We start from the raw sequence: 25,464 nt of genomic DNA on the forward strand, positions 1-25,464 counted from the left end.
ATGTGGCTTTTATTCTGTTGAGATATGTTCCTTCTATTCCTGCTTTCTGGAAGGTTTTTATCATAAATGGATGTTGAATTTTGTCAAAGGCTTTCTCTGCATCTATTGAGATAATCATATGGTTTTTACAGAATTCAACAACATATTAAAAAGATCATACATCATAACCCTTATCATGGTTCTTTATCCCAGGGATGCAAGGAGTCTTCAGTATTCGCAAAAATCTACGTGATACACCACATTAACAAATGAAACAAGGCTATTATTTTTAAAAATATATATTTTAGAAGGAAAATTAGGAAGAGAGGGAAGGAAACAGAGAGGAGAAGGAGAGGAAAGAGAAAATAGAGTGAAGAAGAAAAGAAGGTTGTGAGAAGAGAGGGAGGGAGAAAATGAAAGAAAGAGAAAAGAAAAAACCTTTTGAATATATTCAAAGAACATCTAAATCATTTTAGATATTTAGTTGTATTATGTTTTATGAAATGAAATGTGGTGCCTTGATAACAGGGTGATGGAAGAAACAATTAAAATGTCTTTTATGGGCTTAAAATGTCATCTTAGGGCCACATTTTCTTTATGTGATAGTAATCTGTGTCAAATCAGAATTCAAAACCTACTGATATGGCTAATATATAACATATATGTTCTTCTACATACAACCTTATCTGTAGCAATCCTCCAGGAAGATTGTAAGATATTCTGGATAGCAAAGTATTTTAGGCATCTTCAGGATAACACTCTGTAACACTAAAATTTGTTTGGTTTTGGTTTGTTTGTTTTATCAATTAAACTATAAATTCCAAGTGTATCACTAATATCTTGGCGTTATTAGACAGATGCTAAGTATAACTGACATATTATACATTTCTTGATAACTGAGTCATGATAGTCTTAAGAATTGCAATACTATAGACTGAATGGATATTGATACTAGTAGAAACTGAAAATTTGTTTTTGAAATGGCTTTTGCTGTAATTTTTCTCTAGTAACAAAAGTGCTAAAAATTTAAATTTAGGATTATTAACAAATAGGAGGTATGTAAATCATGGACTAGAAGAAATTCTACATGACTTGAGTAGAGGTAGAGAAGATCAAAGTGCCTGTCACAGAGCCTTGGGACCCTCTAAGAAGAGTGGGAACAAGCAGAATCTGAGACGGAGTCACCAGATAGGAAGAAGGAAAAACAAAAGCGTGAACAGAGTTGCATCAAGTGTTCAAGGAGGTAGTGATAAACCAAGATGGCATGAATGAAAGGATTAGACGTACAGCTGGTAATTAAGGGATTATACAAGTTCTGTAAGCTGACATATTTGTCCTGTAACCCCAGTGTAACTCAGGAATCAACATGAACAACACATTCTATTCAAGGATAGTCATGAAGAAGCTCAACAATATTGAGAATAATGTTCTCAGAACCATCATCCCACAAAACTTCATTAATCAAATGAGCCTATGAGGTAATACTGGTGTTACACCCTTATACCACATCAGGATAATGCCAAATAGAAGTGTTCTTCTCTAAGAGTTTTGTGATATAACATAGTGTTTGTTAAGGTTTGAAATCAAACTTGACCACATATTAGCTCTGAGTCCAAGGTGTTTATTTTACCTCTAGGATTGATGAGATTTACTGGCTGTAAGCACTTTAAAAAAGTAGAGTGTCCACCCCATTATAATTAAAAGTAAAGCCAGTCTTAACTCTAATATAAGTGATGACATTCAATGTATTTTTGACTGTTATAGTTACAGACTCTTTTTCAAAATGATCAAATGTTAGCTTTTCTTTACAAATAAATTTTTTTTGTTTGCTATTCCAACTTATCTTAATATATATCTGGGACATTTCAACATTTTTAAATGCCATATAAGCTGACAGGGATCTCAGGGTCCCTATGGAGATTCCCCTGGGGAGTAAGATGTCGTCTCGTGTTGGAGCATGGAATTCCGCTTCCCTCTCGAGGTGGAAAAGGGGTGTCAGGCCTCCTGTCGAGTTGAGGTAGGGATCAGAGGCTATTTCTAGAGGTGCCATGGGGCTCTCAGGCCTCCCTTCATGTCATGAGTTGATCCTCGGGGTGACATTCGAGTCGTTGCAGGGGAATGAGGCCTTATCTCGACTGGATGGGGACATCGGGGTCTTTTCGAACAGTGGCATGACCCCTGGAGTTCCTCTCCAGTTTCAAGGTGAGACTGGCCTCCTCCTGAGGTGCGACAGGAACATCGGGATTCCTTTGCAGATGAAGCAGGGGAATGGACCCTCATCTCGAGATGAGGAGGGGAAACCAGGACTCTTCTTCAGTTGTGGCAGGAAACTCAGGTTTCCTCTCGAGTGGAGACGGGTATGTTGGGGAACTTCTTGAGTTGCCTAAAGGGTGTCAAGTACCCTTTCGAGGCTCAAGAGGGAAGGTGGGATTTCTCTTGAGACGCTGCAGTGGAGAGGGGCCTCATCTCGCATTGAGGGGAGAATCTCCTGGGTTTCTCGAGTTGAGGCAGGACACTTGGAGTTCCTCTCGAGTTTGGACGGGGACCTCAGGGACCCGCTCGTGTTGCCTCAGGAAAGTTAAGTCTCCATTCGAGTTGTGAGGGGCCTCTCGGGATTCCTCTCCAGTCAGTGCAGGGGCATAGGGCCTCATCTTGAGTTGAGGCTGGAACCTCAGGGTTCCTCTCCAGTTCTGACATGAATCTTGGGGTGCCTATGGAGTTTCAACAGGGGATTCAGGCCTCGTCTCGTGTGGAGACATGGAACTCAGCTTCCCTCTCGAGGTGTAAAAGACGTGTCAGGCTTCCTGTTGAGTGGACATAGTGGTCTTCGGCTTTTTCTCGAGGTGCCACGGAGCTGTCACACCTACCTTCGTGTTTTGAGTTGATCCTCGGGGTTCCAGTCGAGTCAGTGCAGGAGAATCAGGCTTATCTGGAGTGGCTGGGGAAATCGGGTCTTTTCGAATTGAGGCACGACTCCTGGGGATGCGCTCAAGTTTCAAGGGGAGACCGGCCTCCTCCTGAGGGCCGATGGCAATGTTGGGATTCCTTTCCCAATGAAGCAGAGGAATCGACCCTCATCTCGAGTTGAGGAGGGGAAAACGGGGCTCTTCTTGAGTTGTGGCGTGAAACTCGGGGTTCCTCTCTAGTGGGGACGGGTATCTCAGGGACCTTCCTGAGTTGCATCAAGGGTGTCAAGTACCCTTTCACATTTCAAGAGGGAACGTGGGGTTTCTCTTGAGACACTGCTCTGGGAAAGGGCCTCATCTCACATTGAGGGGAGAATCTCGTGGTTTTTCTCGAGTTGCGGTGGGAACCTTGGGGTTCATCTCAAGTTGCAAAGGGGATCTCAGGGACCGGCTCGTGTTGCCTCAGAGAAGTTGCCAACTTTTATTTGTTAAAATGTTAAAACAAACTCGAGCGCATCCCTAGGAGTCATGCCTCAATTTGAAAAGACCCACCCGCCCACCCCTAGCCCACCACCCTCCCACCCCTAGCCCACCACCCTCCCAGCACCCTCCCACCCCCTGCCCACCACCCACCCACTACCCTCCCAACATCCTCCCAGCACCCTCCCCTCACCCTCCCAACCTCCTCCCCCCACCCTCCCACCATCCACCCACCACCCGCCCAACCCCTGCCCACCACCCTCCCAGCATCCTCCTACCCACCGCCCAGCACCCTCCCAACACCCTCCCAGCACCCTCCCACCCCCCACTCACCCCCATCCACCACCCACCCACCACCCTCCAAACATCCTCCCACCACCCGCCCACCACCCGCCCATCACCTGCCCACCACTTTCCCACCCCCCCTCCCACCCCCAGCCCACCACCCTCCCAGCACCCTCCCCCCACCCTCCCAACCTCCTCCCCCCACCCTCCCACCATCAACCCACCACCCGCCCAACCCCTGCCCACCCCCCTCCCAGCACCCTCTCCCAGCACCCTCCCAACCTCTTCCCCTCACCCTCCCACCATCCACCCTCCCCCCTCTCATGCCCCTCCCACCACACTTCCAACTTAAATGAAGCTTCAAGTTCATTTAAAAAATGTGTGGTAGACTATATATGTAAAAATTTTAGTATGATTCTCACACATAATAAGCTTCCAACAGATATTTACTATCATTATTTTACTATTATTACTATCATCATTAGTAGTAATGTTATCCTAAAGGATTGTTGTAAGAATTGATTTATGAAAATAAGCTTGCCTAGTAAACAGCATAGAACAGATGGCAAGTAACGTTTCTTTTACTTCCATACCCACTCCTCCAGTTTACCTTAATCCTTCACACTTTATCTTCTCTGAGCATCACAGAGTTCTAATAAGGAAAATAACTTATAATGATCTCAGATGATAAAATATTAAAGAGAAACAATGTTCAAAGAAGAATGTGAAGTTCATATAATTAAAGAAATATGGAGGGAAGACATCTAAGGAAACCTTTGATTTATTCTTTTACTTAAATAATTTTAAATAACATGTAATAAAGACACTTCTCTGATTCAGACAGTTATTCTGAAGAAATAAAAGTTCTGCTACATTTTAAATCTGAAAATATGAAAAGTTAAAATATCCTTTTTCATTTCTAAATGACTTTATTTTACAAATCAGTTTTGCATTATCACTACATTTTGTTTTCATTTTGTGAAATAATATATAATTTTATTTTAGGGATTACCTGCAAGCCGTGTGAGATATAGGGTAGATGATGTCCAATTTCCTTATCCTGCAAGTATTTTTGATGTAGAAGAAGATTCTGGAAGAGTAATAACTCGAGTTAATCTTAATGAAGAACCTACAACAATTTTTAAGGTCAGTTCAGTGTTTTCTCTATAGTGTCTATTTGATATTTAACTTTTGTTTTAGAGTTTGATTTAACAAATAACCATACACTTTCCCATTTTTCTCCTTTTTAATATTTTAAAGTTACAAAACAGTACATTTTTACTGCATAGGCACTTAGAAACTACAGCTAAGTAAAAAGTAAAAAAATGCTTGATATTTCTCATCTTGAGGTTAAAATTTACCATTTTAACTCTATCTTTGTGATAAAATTCCCTGCAAATGAAAGCATACAAAATTTTTAAAAATAGCATGACTGTATGATTGTATTATTCATAATACTTTTTAAAATTTAAGTATATGAACACTATTAATGATATGTAAATGGTTGTACAATGTTCTATTATATGAATATACTATTGTTTTTTTCTTTTTTTGTTTAATAACTTGTTGTTGGATAATTAGTCTGTTTCCAATTTTTGTTACAATGATATTTACTGTTGTAAAACTCCTTGTTCAGATATAATTTGCCACTTGATATTTCTTTTCCTCAAATCAGTACCTAGAGGCAATTGCTGGTTCAAGTTAATGTCTTCTTGATACATTATACTTTTAGAAAATTTGAAATAATATTACCCTTCACTTTTATCATAAGTAATCCATTATATTAAATACTTGACTGTTTCCATTCTCTGTAGTTACTAGAAAGATTTTGTCTCTGAGAATAAAGCCTTTGACCATACATTGGGGTGATACTTTCACCAGCTAACCTTGTGAATATCAATGAGCACTGTCTCACATAATTTTATCTCCATTTGAAATAATTGTTCTGTTTGTAAGTATTAACCTGAAGGCAAATTGTGACTCTCGGGATGACCCTTGATTGTGGTTCCATGATCTAGTTTGATTTAGTTTAGATTAGTCACCTGCAGCATCCAAAAGTATATACATTCTAGAGAAATACATAGTTTTGAACTTTAATATTTCTTAAAATAAACTTTTCTTCTTGGCATAATACAGTAAGTCAAAAAATGATGATTATAAAAGCTATTGTAGTAATAATTAATATACAGATATTAATCTTAAGACTAAAGCTTTTTATTTAGTTCACATCATTTGAACATTATTCTACAGTATGAACTTGGTTTTATATAATTAATTGTTTTTAAGAGAGTGCATATCAAAATGTGTCAAACTATGAAGATTTCCAATTTTATCCTCCAAAGTGAAGTATTTCTTTTGTATAATTTTGCAGACAATTGATTCACTGGAAAAATTAATTTCTTTTTATAAGCAAGCTAATTAGCTTTTTGCTATTGATGCAACTGAACTTAATACTTTTAAAATGTGTTCAAACTTGTAAAAGTCTCATGTTTTCACTGTAGGCACCAGTGGAATTGTGAAAGAGAGAAGAGGTTTTGAGAGATGTAGTAACTTATACCCATTTTACTGCTAGCTTTTTAAAAAAATTAATTTATTTTAATTGGAGGCTAATTACTTTACAATATTGTAGTGGTTTTTGCCGTACATTGACATGAATCAGCCATGAGTGTACATGTGTTCCCCCATCCTGAACCCCCCTCCCAACTCCTTCCCCATCCCATCCCTCAGGGTTGTCTCAGAGCACCGTCTTTGAGTGCCCTGTTTCATTATATCATAAAGCTATTAACTACATTTCTTTGAGTTTTCTCACCTGGCAAATGGAAATAATAACATCTACCTGGTGGGATTGTTGTGCATATCCTAGCATGTCTCTTCTACTTGATAGACAATTAGAAAATGTTTACTGCTCCCCCTTTTGGAACCAGGCAGTTCAATAATTTAACACATTCATGGAAAAAATTATGCTCTTGTCTTCTTCTTTGAAATCATCTTTAACTTGAGTTTTTATTACTTTTTAAGTTGGTCATTGTTGCTTTTGATGATGGTGAGCCTGTGATGTTCAGCAGTGCCACTGTGAAGATTCTTGTCTTACATCCAGGAGAAATCCCACGCTTTACACAAGAGGAATACAGGTACTGGTTATTATCAGGTTTTGTACTATACAAGGTTTTTATTCTGTTTTGTTTTGTTTTCTTTTAGCCTCTCAAAATTGATGTAATGTGAATTTATCAGTGAAGCACACCTAATTCTAGTTTCTTTTCTAAACTCACATAATATTTATTTTAAAAGTTAATATACTTAAATGATAATCTAGTATAAATTTCAGTTTTTAGAAATGCTTTAATGAATAATGGATCCTTTAAAATAGTTAAAGTTAGCTTTGAAAAATGCAGTATTATGTTTAGGGGTTTAATTTGCAACTGATTATCTCAGTGGTAAAAAGTAGATATTTAGTTTCTTGTTGCTGCCAGTTACATTATATCATTTAATTCTGAGTTATATCTGAAATGATATTTCCTGTATAATCAGTGAGTGAGAGAATGTGTGTGTGTTTACATTTATATGAGCTATAGAGTCAGTATATATATTCTTAGTCAGGTGAGGCTGTCATAACAAATTTCAAGGATTCTGTGTCTTAAACAACAGACATTATTTTCACACAGCTCTGGAGCCTGGAAGTTCAAGATCAGGGATTCAGCATGATCAGGTTCTGGTGAAAGGTCTCTTCCTGGCTTACAGACTGTTGCCTTGTTGCTATAACCTGACATAGAGGAAAGTGAAAGAAAGCAGGTCTCTGGTATCTTTTCCTACAAAGCCACTAACCCCAAGATAAGTGCCCCCACTTCATGATCTCATCTAAACCTAGATACCTTCCAAGGCCCCATCTCCAAATAACATTCCACTGAAGGTTAGGATGTCAAATATGAATTTTAGGGGAACACAGTTCAGTTCATTGTGTGTATTAGAAAGAGAATTTATCGAAAAAATAATGACACTAAAATTACTATATGTTCATGATTGCTTCATGATTGGATGTAAGTGAAAGTATATTGTGTAATGTTCACTTGCAAATATAGCATAATTTCTTTTGTGATGTTTCAAAATTCAATTAAGTTAAAATATTAATGTACTTTTATTAGTGTGTCAGGACCCGTTGGAGACAGTTTTCTCAAAAACAGTTGATGGAGACTCACTATATACTGTATTTCTCTATTTACTCCTTCTGGACAAAGACTTAAAAGTTGTTACACTCCAGAGGCTCACAACTAGGTTGGAAGCAAAGGACTATATGAAAAGCATAATACACTGTAAAAACACAATAATAGAAGGTCAAAATACTAAGGAAGCATGTTAGAGACACACTTAATGGTGTCTGAATATGATCACCATAGTTTTGAGCTGCTTCTTGAAGAAAGAGTAGAGTTTCAGTTCAGTTCAGTCGCTCAGTTGTGTCCAACTCTGCAACCCCACTGATGTCCATTGAGTCGGTGATGCCATCCAACCATCTATCTCATTCTCTGCCATCCCCTTCTCCTCCCACCTTCAATCTTTCCCAGCATCAGGGTATTTTCAATTGAGTCGGTTCTTCACATCAGGTGGACAGTTTCAGCTTCAACATCAGTCCTTCCAATGAACACCCAGGACTGATCTCCTTTAGGATGAACTGGTTGGACCTCCTTGCAGTCGAAGGGACTCTCAAGAGTCTTCTCTAACACCACAGTTCAAAAACATCAGTTCTTCGGTGCTCAGCTTTCTTCACAGTCCAACTCTCACATCCATACATGACCACTGGAAAAACCATAGCCTTGACTAGACGGACATTTGTTGGCAAAGTAATGTCTCTGCTTTTCAATATACTGTCTAGATTGTTATAACTTTCCTTACAAGGAGTAAGCGTCTTTTAATTTCATGGCTGCAATCACCATCTGCAGTGATATTGGAGCCCAAAAAAATAAAGTCTGACACTGTTTTCACTGTTTCCCCATTTATTTGCCAGGAAGTGATGGGACTGGATGCCATGATCTTAGTTTTCTGAAAGTTGAACTTTAAGCAAACGTTTTCACTCTCCTCTTTCACTTTCATCAATAGGCTCTTTAGTTCTTCTTCACTTTCTGCCATAAGGGTGGTATCATCTGCATATCTGAGGTTACTGATATTTCTCCCGGCATTCCTGATTCCAGCTTGTGCTTCCTCCAGCCCAGCATTTCTCATGATGTACTTGGTATATAAGTTAAATTATCATGGTGACAATATGCAGCCTTGATGTACTCCTTTTCTTATTTGAAACCAGTCTGTTGTTCCATGTCCAGTTCTAACTGTTGCTTCCTGATCTGCATCAGGTTTCTCAACAGACAGGTCAGGTGGTCTGATACTCCCAACTCTTTCAGAATTTTCCACAGTTTATTGTGATCCACACAGTCAAAGTCTTTGGCATAGTCAATAAAGCAGAAATAGATGTTTTTCTGGAACTCTCAAGCTTTTTTGATGATCCAGTGGATGTTGGCAATTTGATCTTTGTTCCTCTGCCTTTTCTAAAACCAGATTGAACAACTGAAAGTTCATGGTTCACATATTGTTGAAACCTGGCTTGGAGAATTTTGAGCATTACTTTACTAGCATGTGAGATGAATGCAATTGTACAATAGTTTGAGCATTCTTTGGCATTGCCTTTCTTTGGGATTGGAATGAAAACTGACCTTTTCCAGTCCTGTGGCCACTGCTGAGTTTTCCAAATTTGCTGACAAATTGAGTACAACACTTTCACAGCATCATCTTTCAGGATTTGAAATAGTTCAACTGGAATTCCATCACCTCCACTAGCTTTGTTCATAGTGATACTTCCTAAGTCCCACTTGACTTCATATTCCAGGTTGTCTGGCTCTAGGTGAGTGATCAAACCATCGTGATTATCTTGGTCATGAAGATCTTTTTTGTACAGTTCTTCTGTGTATTCCTGCCACCTCTTCTTAATATCTTCTGCTTCTGTCAGGTCCATACCATTTCTATCCTTTATCGAGCCCATCTTTGCATGAAATGTTCCCTTGGTATCTCTAATTTTCTTGAAGAGATCTCTTGTCTTTCCCATACTAAGTTTTCCTCTTTTTCTTTGCATTGATCACTGAGGAAGGCTTTCTTATCTCTCCTTGCTATTCTTTGGAACTCTGCATTCAGATGCTTATATCATTCCTTTTCTCCTTTGCTTTTCGCTTCCCTTCTTTTCACAGCTATTTGTATGGCCTCCTCACACAGCCATTTTGCTTTTTTTGTGTTTCTTTTTCTAGGGCATAGTCTTGATTCCTGTTTCCTGTACAATGTCGCAAACCTCTGTCCATAGTTCAATAGGCACTCCGTCTGTCAGACCTAGCTCCTTAAATCTATTTCCAACTTCCACTTGTATAGTCATAAGGGATTTGATCTAGGTCATATCTGAATGGCCTACTGGTTTTCTCCACTTTCTTCAGTTTCAATCTGAATTTGGCAATAAGGAGTTCATGATTTGAGCCATAGTCAGCTCCAGGTCTTTTTTTTTTTTTTTTTTGCTGACTGTATAGAGCTTCTCCATCTTTGGCTTCAAAGAATATAATCAATCTGATGTCAGTGTTGACCATCTGGTGATGTCCATGTGTAGAGTCTTCTCTTATGTTGTTGGAAGAGGGTGTTTGCTATGACCAGTGCATTCTCTTGGCAAAACTCTGTTAGCCTTTGACCTGCTTCATTCTGTACTCCAAGGCCAAGTTTGCCTGTTACTCTAGGTGTTTCTTGAGTTCCTACTTTTTTTTTTTTTTTTTTTGAGTTCCTACTTTTGCGTTCCAGTCCCCTATAATGAAAAGGACATCCTTTTTGGGTGTTAGTTCTAGAATGTCTTGTAGGTCTTCACAGAACTGTTCAACTTCAGCTTCTTCAGCATTTTGGGGCATAGACTTGGATTACCGTGATATTGAATGGTTTGCCTTGGAAACAAACAGATCATTCTGTCGTTTTTGAGATTGCATCCAAGTACTGCATTTCCGACTCTTTTGTTGACTATGATGGGTACTCCACTTCTTCTAAGGGATTCCTACCCACGGTAGTAGATATAATGGTCATCTAAGTTAAATTCAGCCATTCCAGTCCATCTTAGTTTTCTGATTCCTAGAATGTTGACGTTTACTCTTGGCATCTCCTTTTTGACTACTTCCAATTTGCCTTGATTCATGGACCTGACATTCCAGGTTCCTATGCAATATTGTTCTTTACAGCATCGGACGTTGCTTCTATCACCAGTCACATCCACAATTGGGTGTTGCTTTTGATTTGGCTCCATCCCTTCATTCTTTCCGGAGTTATTTCTCCACTTACCTAGATCAAATGGTTACAAAAATTGTATCTAGTATTTTAGGTCAGTTCAGATATCCCTCAGCTTCAGCTCAACAAAAGTCCCACTCTTGTTCTCTAAAGCTTCTCACCTCATATCTAGTCTTTCTTTGAAAGTCCCCAAAGAAGAAAAAAGTATACTGTGTAACACCTTCCCTTTAAATAAACTCAGAAATTGATGTCCTTTTATTCTTTTTTTTTTTCCTGTGCTTTCACTTGAAATCACTTCCTTAGTAATAGATATATCCCTCCAGACCTCTCCATTATAGTGCTCATTAACTCTTTTAGCTAAAATATTGTGAATTAAGGCCAAGATCATGGATTGCATCAGGGCATTGCTCCAACAATTTTTTTTTTAACTGTCTTTGTTTAATGTCACTTTTAAAAATATGGATGTTTTGTCCAATGAATAATTTACCATTTCTTATCTTCTCTGCATAGAACTACTAACTGCAAATAGATTTCATTAATAACGCTGTTAACTGAGAAGAAAAGCTAGCCAATTATTTGGTGCTAAAATTAAAATAGTCACATTAGTATATGTGGAAGAATTCTTTGACCTTCCAGAAGAACATTTCTAACAATTGCAAATAGTGCCCTTGACTATCAAGTTCATTTATTATTCTGGCACATAAAGGCATTTAGGTAATCTTGTTGCATCCTACAGTTTACAAAGAAAATTCTATACAAGAATCAGTATAATTGCCGTAATGGACTTAATAGCACTTAGATACTAAACAGGATTGCTTTGTTTTCTGTCATAAAGCCAGAAAACCTGGATAATACAAACATCATTTCAAATACTGATAGAAAATTCTGCATTATGAATAAATGTAAATTTTATTGTTGTTGTTCAGTCCCTCAGTCATGTCTGACCCTCTGCAAACCCATGGACTGCAGCATGCCAGGCTTTCCTGTCCTTCACTATATCCTGGTATTTGCTCAGACTCGTGTCCATTGAGTCGATGATGCCATCCAAACATCTTATCCTCTGTGGCCCCCTTCTCTTTTGAACTTATATTTTACATAGGCTTAAATTTGATGTAAAATGTGGAATGAACTATTTTTAAAAAGAAACCTAAGGGTGATAATTATTTTCTTCATCAATTATTTCTCCATTCTTTTAAAGGTTTTGGAATAGTACATAGCAGAAGTGCCTGGATGCTTCCTAAATCCTTTCCTCTCCCTCCTGGGTATACAGCTAGAGCACTTTCCCTAGCCTCACTTTCTAGTGGATCCCTGTGACTGAGTTATGGCCAATAAAATATGGAACAATATTGTCTACACCGTTTCTTGGCCTCAATTAACCTTTTTTCCTTGGGTGAGTGAAATGGAAACAATACCCAAGGAACTTTGGGATCCATATGTTGACAGTTGTAGAAATACAAGATAAAAGGGACCTAAGTCTCTGAAACTCAGCTTAAAGAAGAGCTGCCTGCTTAGGAAGCCCTCAATGAACTGTTATGTGAGCAATAAATTTAGATTTATTGTCATATTAGCTAGTTATGATTAATCCCATAATATATTAATCATTTTAGAAGCTTTTTAAAAATTATATGTTACAATATTTTTCAGTTTGTCATCTTAAAACTACTATTTGTGAGAGAGTGTTTTATTCTTTTTAGTATATTCTTTTTATATGGTTAACCAGAATCTTTGTCAGAATGCTTACAATATTTCTAATTGCTGTGAAGACCGACACAGTTTCCCTTCACGAAAGAAAAAGAGGGAAAGAGGGAGGGAGAGGGGAAGCGAGAGAGAGAGAGAGAAAGAAAGAAACAAAGAAAGAAAAAGAGAAATAAGGGAGAAATAAAGGGAAGGAGAAAGAAATAAAGGCAGAAATGTGTAAACTTCATATGTCCCCTTCCCTCTGTTATTTTTTTTTTTTTTTCAGGTTCAATTACTGCCTCAGCTGAATGCACAAAATTTCCAGAGATGCTAAACAATGTGATTAATCCTTAATTATCCTTTTTGTTAGAGTTAAAGAATGGCAGAATATGCTATTTGACATAGGTTTATTTGGAGGTGAAAGCACTTAAAAAAAAAAACAATCAATAAATGCAAGAAGGGCATTCTAATCTCACCTTTTCCCCCTGAAAACAGGCAATTAAAAACTCCCAGTGTGAGAGATGCCTTCCCTGTACTAGGGGAAAAAAAAAAATTTAATGGGAAATGAAATATAATATACTTGTATCAAAACAGACTTTGATAAAATAAGTGTATCTTCTTTTTAGCCTCATCACATTGTTTAATTACTTTTCCACAGTTGCTTATCTTTGTTCATCCTACATTTTTCCTGTATATGTTTTTATTTTTTAATTTTTATTGGATTATATTTGATTTATAAATCATCCTTCTTTATTCTCCCTCTTTTCTTCCCTTGAAATAAATTTCTTATAGATAATGGCATGTCTTTATCTTTGGTTGTCGAAGCAACCCTCCTTTCTCAAAATAATGCAGCTGGCTGCATTTTCTTTTCCCAATGAATAAGTCTGATTATTAGCCCCTACTTTACACAAATAATCATAAATTTTGAGTTATTACCATTCAGACAATTAAGTTTCTCTAAAACATATTCAGTCTTATATAATTTAAACCATTTTTCACCATTTGATTTTCATTGGAAGACAGAAAAATAGGTTAATCATACTCATAAAAATTCTATTCTCAAAGTCATACCATGAAATGAATGAAATCGACCATAAAGACCATTTATTCAGGCTAATAGTTTAATTTTTGATTCCTCTAATATCCTTGCCACAAAGTTGACTGGGTTCCTCTAAGAAACTTAAATTTGTGAGAAATTTGCCTCTTCAATCCTTGTATAGCTATGAATATTGGGAAGTTATTCTTCATGCTGAGGTTATTATCAGTATATTTATTCCTTTAAATTATTTTTATGCATTTTTTTCTGAACTTTCATCAATTTTATAATTTAGTCATTTCAAGTAGTGTAACTATATAGGGAAGGAAAAATATCTTTTCTTGTAAACTTCAGACTTATTAACTGAGATTCTTGTCATAAAATACAAATTAACAAGAGAAAAACAAACAAGTTTATAAATACATGTATCTCATGCATACATGAGATATACACAGGAAGATGGATAATTCAAAGAGGTAGCTTTAGAATTCTGGATTAAATATAATCTTAATAGGAAATGAGGAGGGAGGTGCAGGCCACTTGGGAGATAGTAAATAATTTTAGGAAATGTGAATGGGACCCTTAGAACAGATGGAATGTATGATAGTTCAGGCGGAGTTTGCCTGGATGTGCTATCCAATTCTAGTCTCCCCTCCTGTGAAAAGATTCAATCTTTCCTGGTCAGTGAAACTCTTTGAAAAGAATTCATGACGATTGAATTCCTTTTGGAAAATCTGTCTTTAGAATAGATAAGGGAACTCAAAAAAAGCTTCTCACTGCATTTGCCATTTTCTAAGTACCTACTGCCCCAAATAATCAATATACCAAAGCAGTCTATTTTGGGGTGGCATGTTTTGCTACAGTTCAAATAAAACTGAGCTAAACTTCTTCCTTAAGGAGAGGTGTGACAAAAAATACTCTTCTCTTAATTATGAGCAGGTATCTTGATTAGGGTAGTACTTATTGGGAAAGAGAACTCTGTGTACATGGTAATGCCTGACATTAATGTGGAACAGAAAAAAATGATAGTAACCATGTAGTTGCCACACTAATAGAAGTATAAATTCCAGTTTCTCACACTAGTTAAATAAATTCATATGACAAGCTCTTCTACATTGTTAGTTTTAATATGGTTAACTATCACAGTCAGGGATTTCTTTTTTCTTTTTTTGTCCCCACATAAATTAACATATATTAAGCATTCAATTTATTCATCTTCATTTTAATATGTCAATATATGAATACTTTAATGTGTATATTAAATTCTATATTAATATCCTTTAAAATTTTTCATCTTCATTTCTAGAACTTTTTCTGTAAATGTTCATGAACACTTTGAATTTAATTTATATATTTCAAAATACTAATACTCCCTTAGAATTTTGATCCCTTTAAGCTCATGTGTTAATTCAGGTTTGTCTTCTAACAATTAGACATCAAGTATTTTATTAGAGGAAAAATCTGTGGGAGAGAAATGAGAAGGAAGCAGAGTAAGGCTAGAAGAACATATAAAGCACATACATTCTGACCTCAAGTGAAGAACAGGGAGAAAAGCTCATAAATAAACATGCTAGCCTACTGTGTTATTTGAGTGACTAATGTATCATTTTAGCAAGTTTCTACATGATATCTGGGGAGTCAAACCAGGAAGGGAATTGCCTTAACATCTCTGCTTTTCTTTATCATTATCTATAAGCAGATCTTAGGAAAATGATCTTTTTATAAACAGAAAAAATATGACAAACATAGGCTACATATTTAAAAAGCAAAGATATCCCTTTGCTGACAAAGGTCCACATAGTCAAAGCTCTGGTTTTTCCCATCAACATTAACAGATGTTTAAGTTAGCCAATAAAAAAAGTCTGAGCACTGAAGAATTGATGCTTTCAATTGTGGTGCTGGAGAAGACTTGAGAGTCCCTTGGGCAGGAAGATCAAACCAGTCAATCCTAAAGGAAATCAACCCTGAATATTAATTGGAAGGAGTATTGCTGAAGTTCCGATACTTTGGCCATCTGATGCGAAGGGCTGACTCAATAGACAAGACCCTGATGCTGGGAAAGATTGAGGCAAGAGGAGAAGGGAGGAACAGAGGATGAGATGGTTAGATGGCATCTTCGACTCAGTGGTCATGAATTTGAGCTACTTCAGTTATAGTGAAGGACAGGGCAGCCTGATGTGCTGCAGTCCATGGGGTCACAAAGAGTCAGACATAACTTAGTGACTGAACAACAACAAATACAGCAGAGCACAGCAACTAGAACCTTGGTTAAGTGTGCTTCCTATAGTCAGAGCTCTATGAGGCACTCTCATTGCTACCACATGTGTGCATAACTGATAAGAGGTTTTCAGCCAATTATTACTTGGATCTTCTGGAAAATACTTTTACTGTCATAGTCAGAAAACACATTTTATACATCTTTCATTTAATCCAAACAGAAATATCAAAATCCCAATAGTAGTTTAGACACATAGCATTACTTGAGACTAGATTGACTCCTGTAGGTCAAGTGAGTTAGCTTTTAGCAGAATGGCATTTGGCCTTCTCAAGATGATGAACTAAGACTTAAGCACACTGGGATTCACTTGTCATGAGTTTTAGAGGTAAATATCATGGAAAGGTCAACATGTCTGGAATAGATCATAGAGTCTAAATGTGAATATTGATTTTGAATGGGAAATGCAGTATCCTATACAACTTATCAACGATTTTACCAAAGACAATTGTTTACAAATTTTCTGAAAAAATGTTACCCATATAGACATATTTTGATATTTATTTAAAATGGAAGTGTATCAACATTGACTATTAAACTTTGCATGATTTAATGTCATATTTATTATATTAATTTTTAGGGATTTATGTATATTAAAATGTAATTTACACAAAATAGAAACTTAAAATTTATATTTGTATATATATAAAACAGAAGGGGCAAATATTCCTAAGGTCTTTTTATTAACCTCTTGAACAAATTAAAACCCCTTGAAGGAAGAACATAATCATATTAGTTTTCCTATTAAAGTAAAAATTAATACTTTGCAGATTAATGTGAATTAATCTTATAATAAATAAAATACAAAACATTTTGTACTATTTTTTCCAAGATAAGTTCCTCAAATGGTTTTATATTGAATAAAGACAGAGTAGATTTTATAAAGAACTCTAAAAAATAAAGTCTATTTCCTAATATACAAAAATAGAGAAAAAGCATAATTTAAAATCCAGAAATCCATATTTATATACTATGAAGAATGAAAACAATGTTATCATAATGGTCAAGGAAATGGTGAGTGAGCAGTTCTAGTTATTTTATTATTCAAGAGAATTGAAATTACCATATATCGAGGAACATTGCCATTATTCTTATATAAACCATACAAATTTGGACTTGGGAATTTTGAAAAAAGGTTTTTAATCAATAAATACAGTAGTTTAGGGAAAACTATTGATCTTGACTTCAAAGAATGAAAAAGAACTCTACATGAAAACTAAAAATATAAAGTAAACTGACATTCAGAGAGCATCATTTAATTACTAATGTTGTTTTCTATTTTAATTTAGATTTATTGTTCAATATAAGAGCTGACTTTACTTGAAGATAACCTTTCCTGTCTTTTTATGGCACTACCAATATCTTGCCTCAAAGATAATAGATTTTGCCTCTTTAACTATTGAAAGAGTAACTCTGACAATCCTTCATTTCAGGTTTCACAGGCTTTCTCTGTATCCACATGGAATTCAATTTCTCCTTCACATTTTCAAGGTTATGTGTAGTTTGACATTTGCTCATAGAGCAGAGTGAAGCAAGTCTTCCAACAACAAAGGACTCAAGTTCTAACAGTTCATTTTAAATACACTGTTTCGAATTTAAAGCAAGCTCTTCTATGAAAAGAGTTATTATATATTCTCTTCTTTTGTTGCATTTCTGCCTATGAGAAATTTTGGTTCAAGTACAACATATAATGTGGTACTTTACTTTTATTTTGTTGATAGTAAATGTAAACTTTTTTAGAAGCAAAATAACATAATTAATGGGGTCTTAAAGTTTAAATCCTGGCTGCAACACTCATCATCTGTTCATTGAATTTGGGCAAGTTGTCTAAGCTCCCTGCTGCTGCTGCTGCTGCTGCTAAGTCGCTTCAGTCGTGTCCGACTCTGTGCGACCCCATATACAGCAGCCCACCAGGCTCCCCCATCCCTGTGATTCTCAAGGCAAGAACACTGAAGTGGGTTGCCATTTCCTTCTCCAAAGCATGAAAGTGAAAAGTGAAAGTGAAGTCGCTCAGTCGTGTCCGACTCTTCGCGACCCCATGGACTGCAGCCAGGATCCAATAATTACTTTATATGTGAGATAAAGAACTTTATAAACTACTAGGTTCGGAAAACATGCTTAAGAAAGCAGTTGTTATTCTTATTATCATCTTATAATCATCTTTATAAATGAAATAACTCCTTCAACGATTGTCATATAGATGTAGTCCCAGAGTTTAGAGTCAAGTTTAAAGATGTCCAGGTCCCTTACAGAATTGTTTGTGAAGCCTATTTCTATCTCACTGATGGTATAGTTTACTTGTCTTTTTACAGAAGTTCTCATTATGTTCTTTGAGCTGTGAATTTCAGTTCAGAGTAGGATGAAAAAGATGAAGCAGAAAAATCAAAGCTATTTTACTTTAAATTTTGTTAGTTCACCCAGTATAGTTGTACACTAATTTAATGATTTTTAAAAATGTCAGCAGAATGCTATGCACAGAGTATAAAACAGAACAGTTAATAGGGAACTGATGCTCTCTCTAAAAATTCATAGGAAAGCACAAACATTGAAAAGGTTTAAAATGATGTAAAATGATTGCTGTATTCAAGTTGCGTTACTTCCTCTTCTCATCCCATCGGTGGATGTTGATTGAACACATAACTGCAGTAGAAACAGTAACACTGAACAAAGTATACATGATTCATCCCCTCAGAGATCTTATGAGTAGTAGACAAAAATTATCATAAGAAACAGATTATAAATACAAAGTTATAAGTAACATTGAAGAAAGGAACATAGTTTTATGAGCATGTAAAATAAGTTATACAATGCAGCAATAGGGGATATCAGAGCAAAATTTTTTTTTTAAAAAAACAGGAGTTGAAATATAAATAAGTAATAATTAGACTTGTAGGGGAAGGAATATAATGGGGTCAGGAGTTAAAAAGAAATTAGTTCTATAAAACTTCTAAATTGAAAAGGAAGAAAACACATTCCAAGATTTAAAGAAGGTCTGTATGGCTGAGGAAGAAGAATGAAAATAAGCTACTGTAAGATGAGGCAGAAATTTGGGACATATTAAAGATTTGAGTTTTGTCCCATGAGTATTGGGAAGACATTGAAAACCTGGTAAGCATGTAATTTCTACAGTGTATGCTGGACTTTGAATCCCAAAGAAAACAAAACGTAGAAAATGGAAGCAATATTATAATATTAAAGTCAGTAAAGACTTTAAAAATTGTCCACATCAAAATAAAGGTAAACAAATTAACATTTAAAAAATGTCTTAAAATGCTATTGTGCATTATTTCTAATTTTATAACATTTACATCTCAAACTAAAAAAAATATTCCAGGAGTCAGAAGTGTTTACATGATTATTTTATTTCTATATTTTCATTTCTCAATGTATGGCATTATACAAAAAAGAGAGGAAAATAAAATTGCCAGTCAGACATAGTAAGCCTTATGAATCAGTTTCTAGAAAATGGACATTTAAATTTTTATCTAATGGATTCTAAATAATAAATTACCCTATTTAAGGGGAAATGTTGATGCTAAGTCTGGTTGGCTTTTTGAACTTCTTTCAAAATTTAATAACTAGGGATGCCATATAGATTTAAAAAAAACTGGGTAGGAGATATCTAACTATAACTGTTTTTCCAGCTTTATTGAAATATAATTGACATGCAACATTGTATTCATTTAAAACTGTGCAAGACAATAATTTGAAAATTTATGTATTACAAAATAATTACTAAGATAAATTTAGTTAACATTCATCACCTCAGATAGTTAATTTTGTTCTCATGATGAAGACTTTTAATATCTACTCTTTTAGCAATCAAGCATACAATATAGTATTTTTAACTGTAGTTGGCATGCTGTACATTCTTTCCCAGAACTTGCTTGTCTTCTAACTAGAAGCTTGTACCTTCTGACTGCCTTTACCTGGTTTCCTCACCACCTACCTCCCTCCTCCTATTTCTGGCAGCCATCAACTTGTTCTCTGTTTCTGTGAGTTTCCTTTTTTTATTTAGATTTCACATATTTATGAGATCAGACAGTATTTGCCTTCACTGACCTATTTCACTTAGCATAGGCTCTCATGATCTGTCCATGTTGTCACAATGGCAGGATTCTCTTCTTTTTTTTGACTGAATAATAGTATACATATTTGCATATATACAAATGCATCATGATAAAAACTAAATGTAGAATTAATGTATTAATTGCAATTTCCTTGGCAAAAGTTTTAAATGGAAATGAAATATCCTGACTTCCTAAAATAATGATGAATTTATGTATCTTATGGTACTAAATACTGACTATATATCTTCCTACCTGGATGGCGTGATTATAAATGTTTACTATCTTTCTAGGGTATGATTGACACAATGAAAATGACTTATTATCTCTTCCTTTCTTAGAAATTCTAGCAGAATTTGAATGTCTACTTTTACTGTTACTTTTGAGATAGTACATTCATTCAACTGTTAAACATAGAGAATGAAGTAAAAGTGAGTCACTTAGTCGTGTCTATTTTGGATCCCATGGATTTCAGGGACCTCACTGAATTCCATACAGTCCATGGAATTCTCCAGGCCAGAATACTGGAGCGGGTAGCCTTTCCCTTCTCCAGGGGATCTTTTCAATCCAGGAATCATACCCAGGTCTCCCACATTGCAGGCGGCTTCTTTACTTGTTGAGCCATTAGGGAAGCCCAAGAGTACTGGCGTGGATAGCCTATCCCTTCTGCAGAGGATCTTCCCAACCCAGGAATCAAGTTGGGGTCTTCTGCATTGCAGGCTGTTAAATGAAGAATTTGAATTGAAATATTAAACATTCTACAAAAGTAACTTTTCCTCTTTTTTGATGTTATGTGCCTGACTACACTAATATATTTCAAGATTCTATGGTGATTTCTCATCTTTATATGACAGTTTCATATATACCTAATGGCATAGAGTCTAGTGGAATCAACAGAAAGTAAAAGCATTAGAGAATGCTTCAAATGTTTACTGTCATGCCCTTCTAAAATTTCAAAACTATACTGTCACACTTTTATGAAAGTCCAAATGTATAATTTCCTCTGTAAAGGGAAAAGGAAAAATTCTTATGGAGGTAAATAAGCCAAAATGCAAAACTATTTTCTCAGAGGTCATTACTAAGTATATAAATATATTATGACCTATTTTTAATAAGTAAATCAATTAGCCAGAAATGAATATTCCTGGTCTAGTCATTTCATCAAACCACACAGACCCCTGATTCTACTTACAGTAACTTTGTAGGAATGTGGGGAATATAAAATATAAGTGGTGCATGCTTTATTTTCCACTAAATTTATAACTAGGTATCTGATATTAATGTGTCTACTACATTTAGCTATAACTGTTTAGACAGTTGTCTGTTTGTGAAGCTATAAGCTCAATGGCTGCATAATTCACTTCCTCTAGTGAGTGTCAGGCACATAGTACATGTTCAATAAATACTTATTGAATGAATGAATAAAAGTCTATGCATACAGACTGTGAATAATATTACACATATTTTATACATTATTCACAAGTTAATTGATTTTATTGTCATTGTTTTTAAGTTTCATAGGCAGCTTATACCAATCCCACCCTATACTAGTTGTTTTTGAATGACTCCAAAATGTCTATGAATTTAAAGCTGTAAAAATAGTAAAAAGAAAAATACTATCCCATTTTAGATGTAAAATTGGTGTGTGACTGAGAACTTAAAAGGGAAAATCAGAATGCATAAAACATCACATACAATATTAGCCCTTAAATCTATTTCTCACTTCCACTGTATAGTCTTAAGGGATTTGATTTAGGTCATACCCGAATGGGCTACTGGTTTTCTCCACTTTCTTCAATTTCAGTCTGAATTAGGCAATAAGGAGTTCATGATCTGAGCCACAGTCAGCTCCTGGTCTTGTTTTTGTTGACTGTATATAGCTTCTCCATCTTGGGCTGCAAAGAATATAATCAATCTGATTTCGGTGTTGACCATCTGGTGATGTCCAGTGTAGAGTCTTCTCTTGTGTTGTTGGAAGAGGGTGTTTGCTATAACCAGTGCATTCTCTTGGAAAAACTCTATTAGCCTTTGCCCTGTTTCATTCCATATACCAAGGCCAAATTTGCCTGTTACTCCAGGTGTTTCTTGACTTCCTACTTTTGCATTCCAGTCCCCTATAATGAAAAGGACATCTTTTTTGGGGTGTTAGTTCTAGAATGTTTTGTAGGTCTTCATAGAACTTCAACTTCAGGTTCTTCAGCGTTACTGGTTGGGGCATAGACTTGGATTACCATGATATTGAATGATTTGCCTTGGAAACAAACAGAGATCATTCTGTCATTTTTGAGATTGCATTCAAGTACTGCATTTCCGACTCTTCTGTTGACTATGATGGCTACTCCATTTCTTCTAAGGGATTCCTGCCCGCAGTAGTAGATATAATGGTCATCTGAGTTAAATTCATCCATTCCAGTTCATCTTATTTCGCTGATTCCTAGAAGGCTGACGTTCACTCTTCCATCTCCTATTTGATCACTTCCAATTTGTCTTGATTCATGGACCTAACATTCCAGGTTCCTATGCAATAGTGCTCTTTACAGCATCAAACCCTGCTTCAGCCACCAGTCCCATTCACAACTGGGTGTTGTTTTTGCTTTGGCTCCATCCCTTCATTCTTTCTGGAGTTATTTCTCCAGTGATTTCCAGTAGCATATTGGGCACCTTCCGACCTGGGGAGTTCATCTTCCAGTGTCCTATCTTTTGGCCTTTTCATACTGTTAATGGGGTTCTAAAGGCAAGAATTCTGGTTTCCATTCCCTTCTCCAGTGGACCACATTCTATCAGATCTCTCCTCCATGACCCATCCATCTTGGGTGGCCCCACAAGGCATGGATTAGTTTCATTGAGTTAGACAAATGATAACATTACTACTATGGTTTTGGCAATTATCCACCTGGCAGCAGCCCCACTACCTCCAAGGCCTGCTCCATGGAGAACAGGCTCTTTGCCTCACCCGCTGCCCCATGGCCTGGGCCTCTCAGTGCCAATCCTCCACCAGGGCCACTGCCTCCTCACCGCTCTCGGGGTGGCAGGTCTGGATCCAGGCCTGGACCTCAAGGGGTAATTAAACTTATTTAACTTATATGCAGAGTACATCATGAAAAACGCTGGGCTAGAGGAAGAACAAGCTGGATTCAAGATTACCAGGAGAAATATTAATAACCTCAGATATGCAGATGACACCACCCTTATGGCAGAAAGTGGAAAAGAACTAAAGAGCCCCCAGATGAAAGTGAAAGAGGAGAGTGAAAAAGTTGGCTTAAAGCTCAACATTCAGAAAATGAAGATCATGGCATCTGGTCCCACCACTTCATGGGAAATAGATGGGGAAACAGTGGAAATAGTGTCAGACTTTATATTTTGGGGCTCCAAAATCACTGCAGATGGTGACTGCAGCCATGAAATTAAGATGCTTGTTCCTTGGAAGGAAAGTTATGACCAACCTAGACAGCATATTAAAAAGCAGAGACATTACTTTGCCAACAAAGGTCCATCTAGTCGTGTGGTCATGTATGGATGTGAGAGTTGGACTATAAAGAAGGCTGAGCACCGAAGAATTGATGCTTTTGAACTGTGGTGTTGGAGAAGACACTTGAGAGTCCCTTGGACTGCAAGGAGATCCAACCAGTCATTTGAGGGACTGATGTTGAGACTGAAACTCCTATACTTTGGCCCCCTGATGCGAAGAGCCAACTCATTTGAAAAGACCCTGATGCTGGGAAAGATTGAGGGCAGGAGGAGAAGGGGACAACTGAGGATGAGATGGCTGGATGATATCACCGACTCAATGAACATGGGTTTGGGTGAACTCTGGCAGTTGGTGATGGACAGGGGGGCCTGGTGTGCTGCGGTTCATGGGGTCACAAAGAGCTGGACAGGACTAAGCAACTGAACTAAAGTGAACAATATTAGCCAAGATAGATTTAATAATTACACATATTCTAATTTTATTTTTATTGTTTTTACTGTATATGAGAGAAAGCTATATATCATTACAATATTGAAAGTAAACTTTCAGAAGTGTAGCTTATAAAATAATGTACTAGCAATGTCTATAATTTATGGAGTACCTATTATGTGCAAAGTGTCAGGAAAAATTTTTGTACATATTATATCCTTTAGTAAACTCAATAATCTTCTGATCTAATTAATTTCCCCATTGCCTAGACAAAAACTAAGATTAGAGAAAGTAAAAATTTCTCCAGGGTCATGTAACTAGTAAATATGAGAGTCAGAATTTAATCTCAGAGTTATTAGAATCAAAGGAGAGTTTTCTCAGCTTAATTCTAGTCCATGAAATGACATTCATTGCTGTAGGACTAAGACTGAAGCCTGATGAGTAGAGTGTGGGAAGAAAAAGAAAGAGGAAGGTGGCAGAGACAAAGTCCCCTTTCACCCCAAAGACATGATATTCAAGCCATTCCTATCTGAATCCCCTGGGGGCCTTTTATAAATGAAAGTATTTACTACTCAGGACCTCAGTTTTCTTGTCTTCCAAATGGGAACACTTTGTGGATCTGAATAGAAGCAGAACTCCTAACAATAGAAATCACCTTTCAGAAAAGATTTAAAAAACAACTTCTAACCACTGGTCTTTTATCCATTTTCTTATCTACAGTCCATCCTAAGAACTCTGGGATAGCTGGCATCTCTCTCTCTCTGTTTTTTGTTTTTTTTTTTTTTTTTTTAATTTAATTTTATTTTTTAACTTTACAATCTCTCTCTTGATTCATGTTTTTTTAAACTGTTTTTCTCAGTTAAATATGTAACATTAGATTACCCTGATACAATTACTCCAAGGTTACAAATAATAGGAGTTCTGGTGGGTATTTTTTTTCTTCCTATTTTCATTAAATTCCCTTATAGAAGATATAAAAACAGTTCCTTAATTGCTACTGATTTGCAAATATATTGAATTCAAACATGTCAAAATAAATTAATTTGTCTCTCAGTAGAAAGAAAGCAATAGAGCCAGATTGAATCCCAGTGAAATTTTATAGCATCTATTTACAAACACTTTTATATCCTAAACTGCACAGCATTTAAAATAATTAGGAGCTTTGTGTAACACATATAACATTTACTTTTATTGTCACTTCTTGATACTAACAATAAAAGTAAATTTTAAATTGTAGAATAATTGTTTTATCTATATTTTTACTGTAAAATTTGGAACTAACATTTGGAAACTATACATTCTGTTATTTTAGTATTGTCATTATTCAGATTTTTTAATATGTTTAATTGAGAGATTTATTATAATCTATATTTTCCAAATTAAGCCAGTTTCTGGTGCAGTTATCTTAAAGGATGCATGTGTGCTCAGTTGTGTCTGACTCTAAGGCCCCATGAATAATAGCCCACCTGGTTCAGTTACTCATCTAGAGCCAGGCATTCTGGAGTGTGAAGTCTAGTGGGCCTTAGGAAGCATTACTATGAACAAAGGCAGTAAAGGTGATGGAATTCCAACTGAGC

At 36.2% G+C, this 25,464-nt stretch overlaps 1 protein-coding gene across 1 annotated transcript in view; it reads left to right on the forward strand.

The window, feature by feature from the left end:
• The window catches only part of PCDH15 (protocadherin related 15), a 1,036,870-nt gene that overhangs the window by 841,074 nt on the left and 170,332 nt on the right, over positions 1–25,464 (forward strand). Inside the window, exons 22-23 of the mRNA XM_070780422.1 lie at positions 4,656–4,796; positions 6,669–6,781. Of these exons, the coding sequence (XP_070636523.1) occupies positions 4,656–4,796; positions 6,669–6,781 (254 nt within the window). The remainder of the gene's footprint in view (positions 1–4,655; positions 4,797–6,668; positions 6,782–25,464) is intronic.

The sequence above is a fragment of the Bos indicus genome, chromosome 26 (genome assembly GCF_029378745.1).
Source record: "Bos indicus isolate NIAB-ARS_2022 breed Sahiwal x Tharparkar chromosome 26, NIAB-ARS_B.indTharparkar_mat_pri_1.0, whole genome shotgun sequence".
Taxonomy (NCBI): domain Eukaryota; kingdom Metazoa; phylum Chordata; class Mammalia; order Artiodactyla; family Bovidae; genus Bos; species Bos indicus.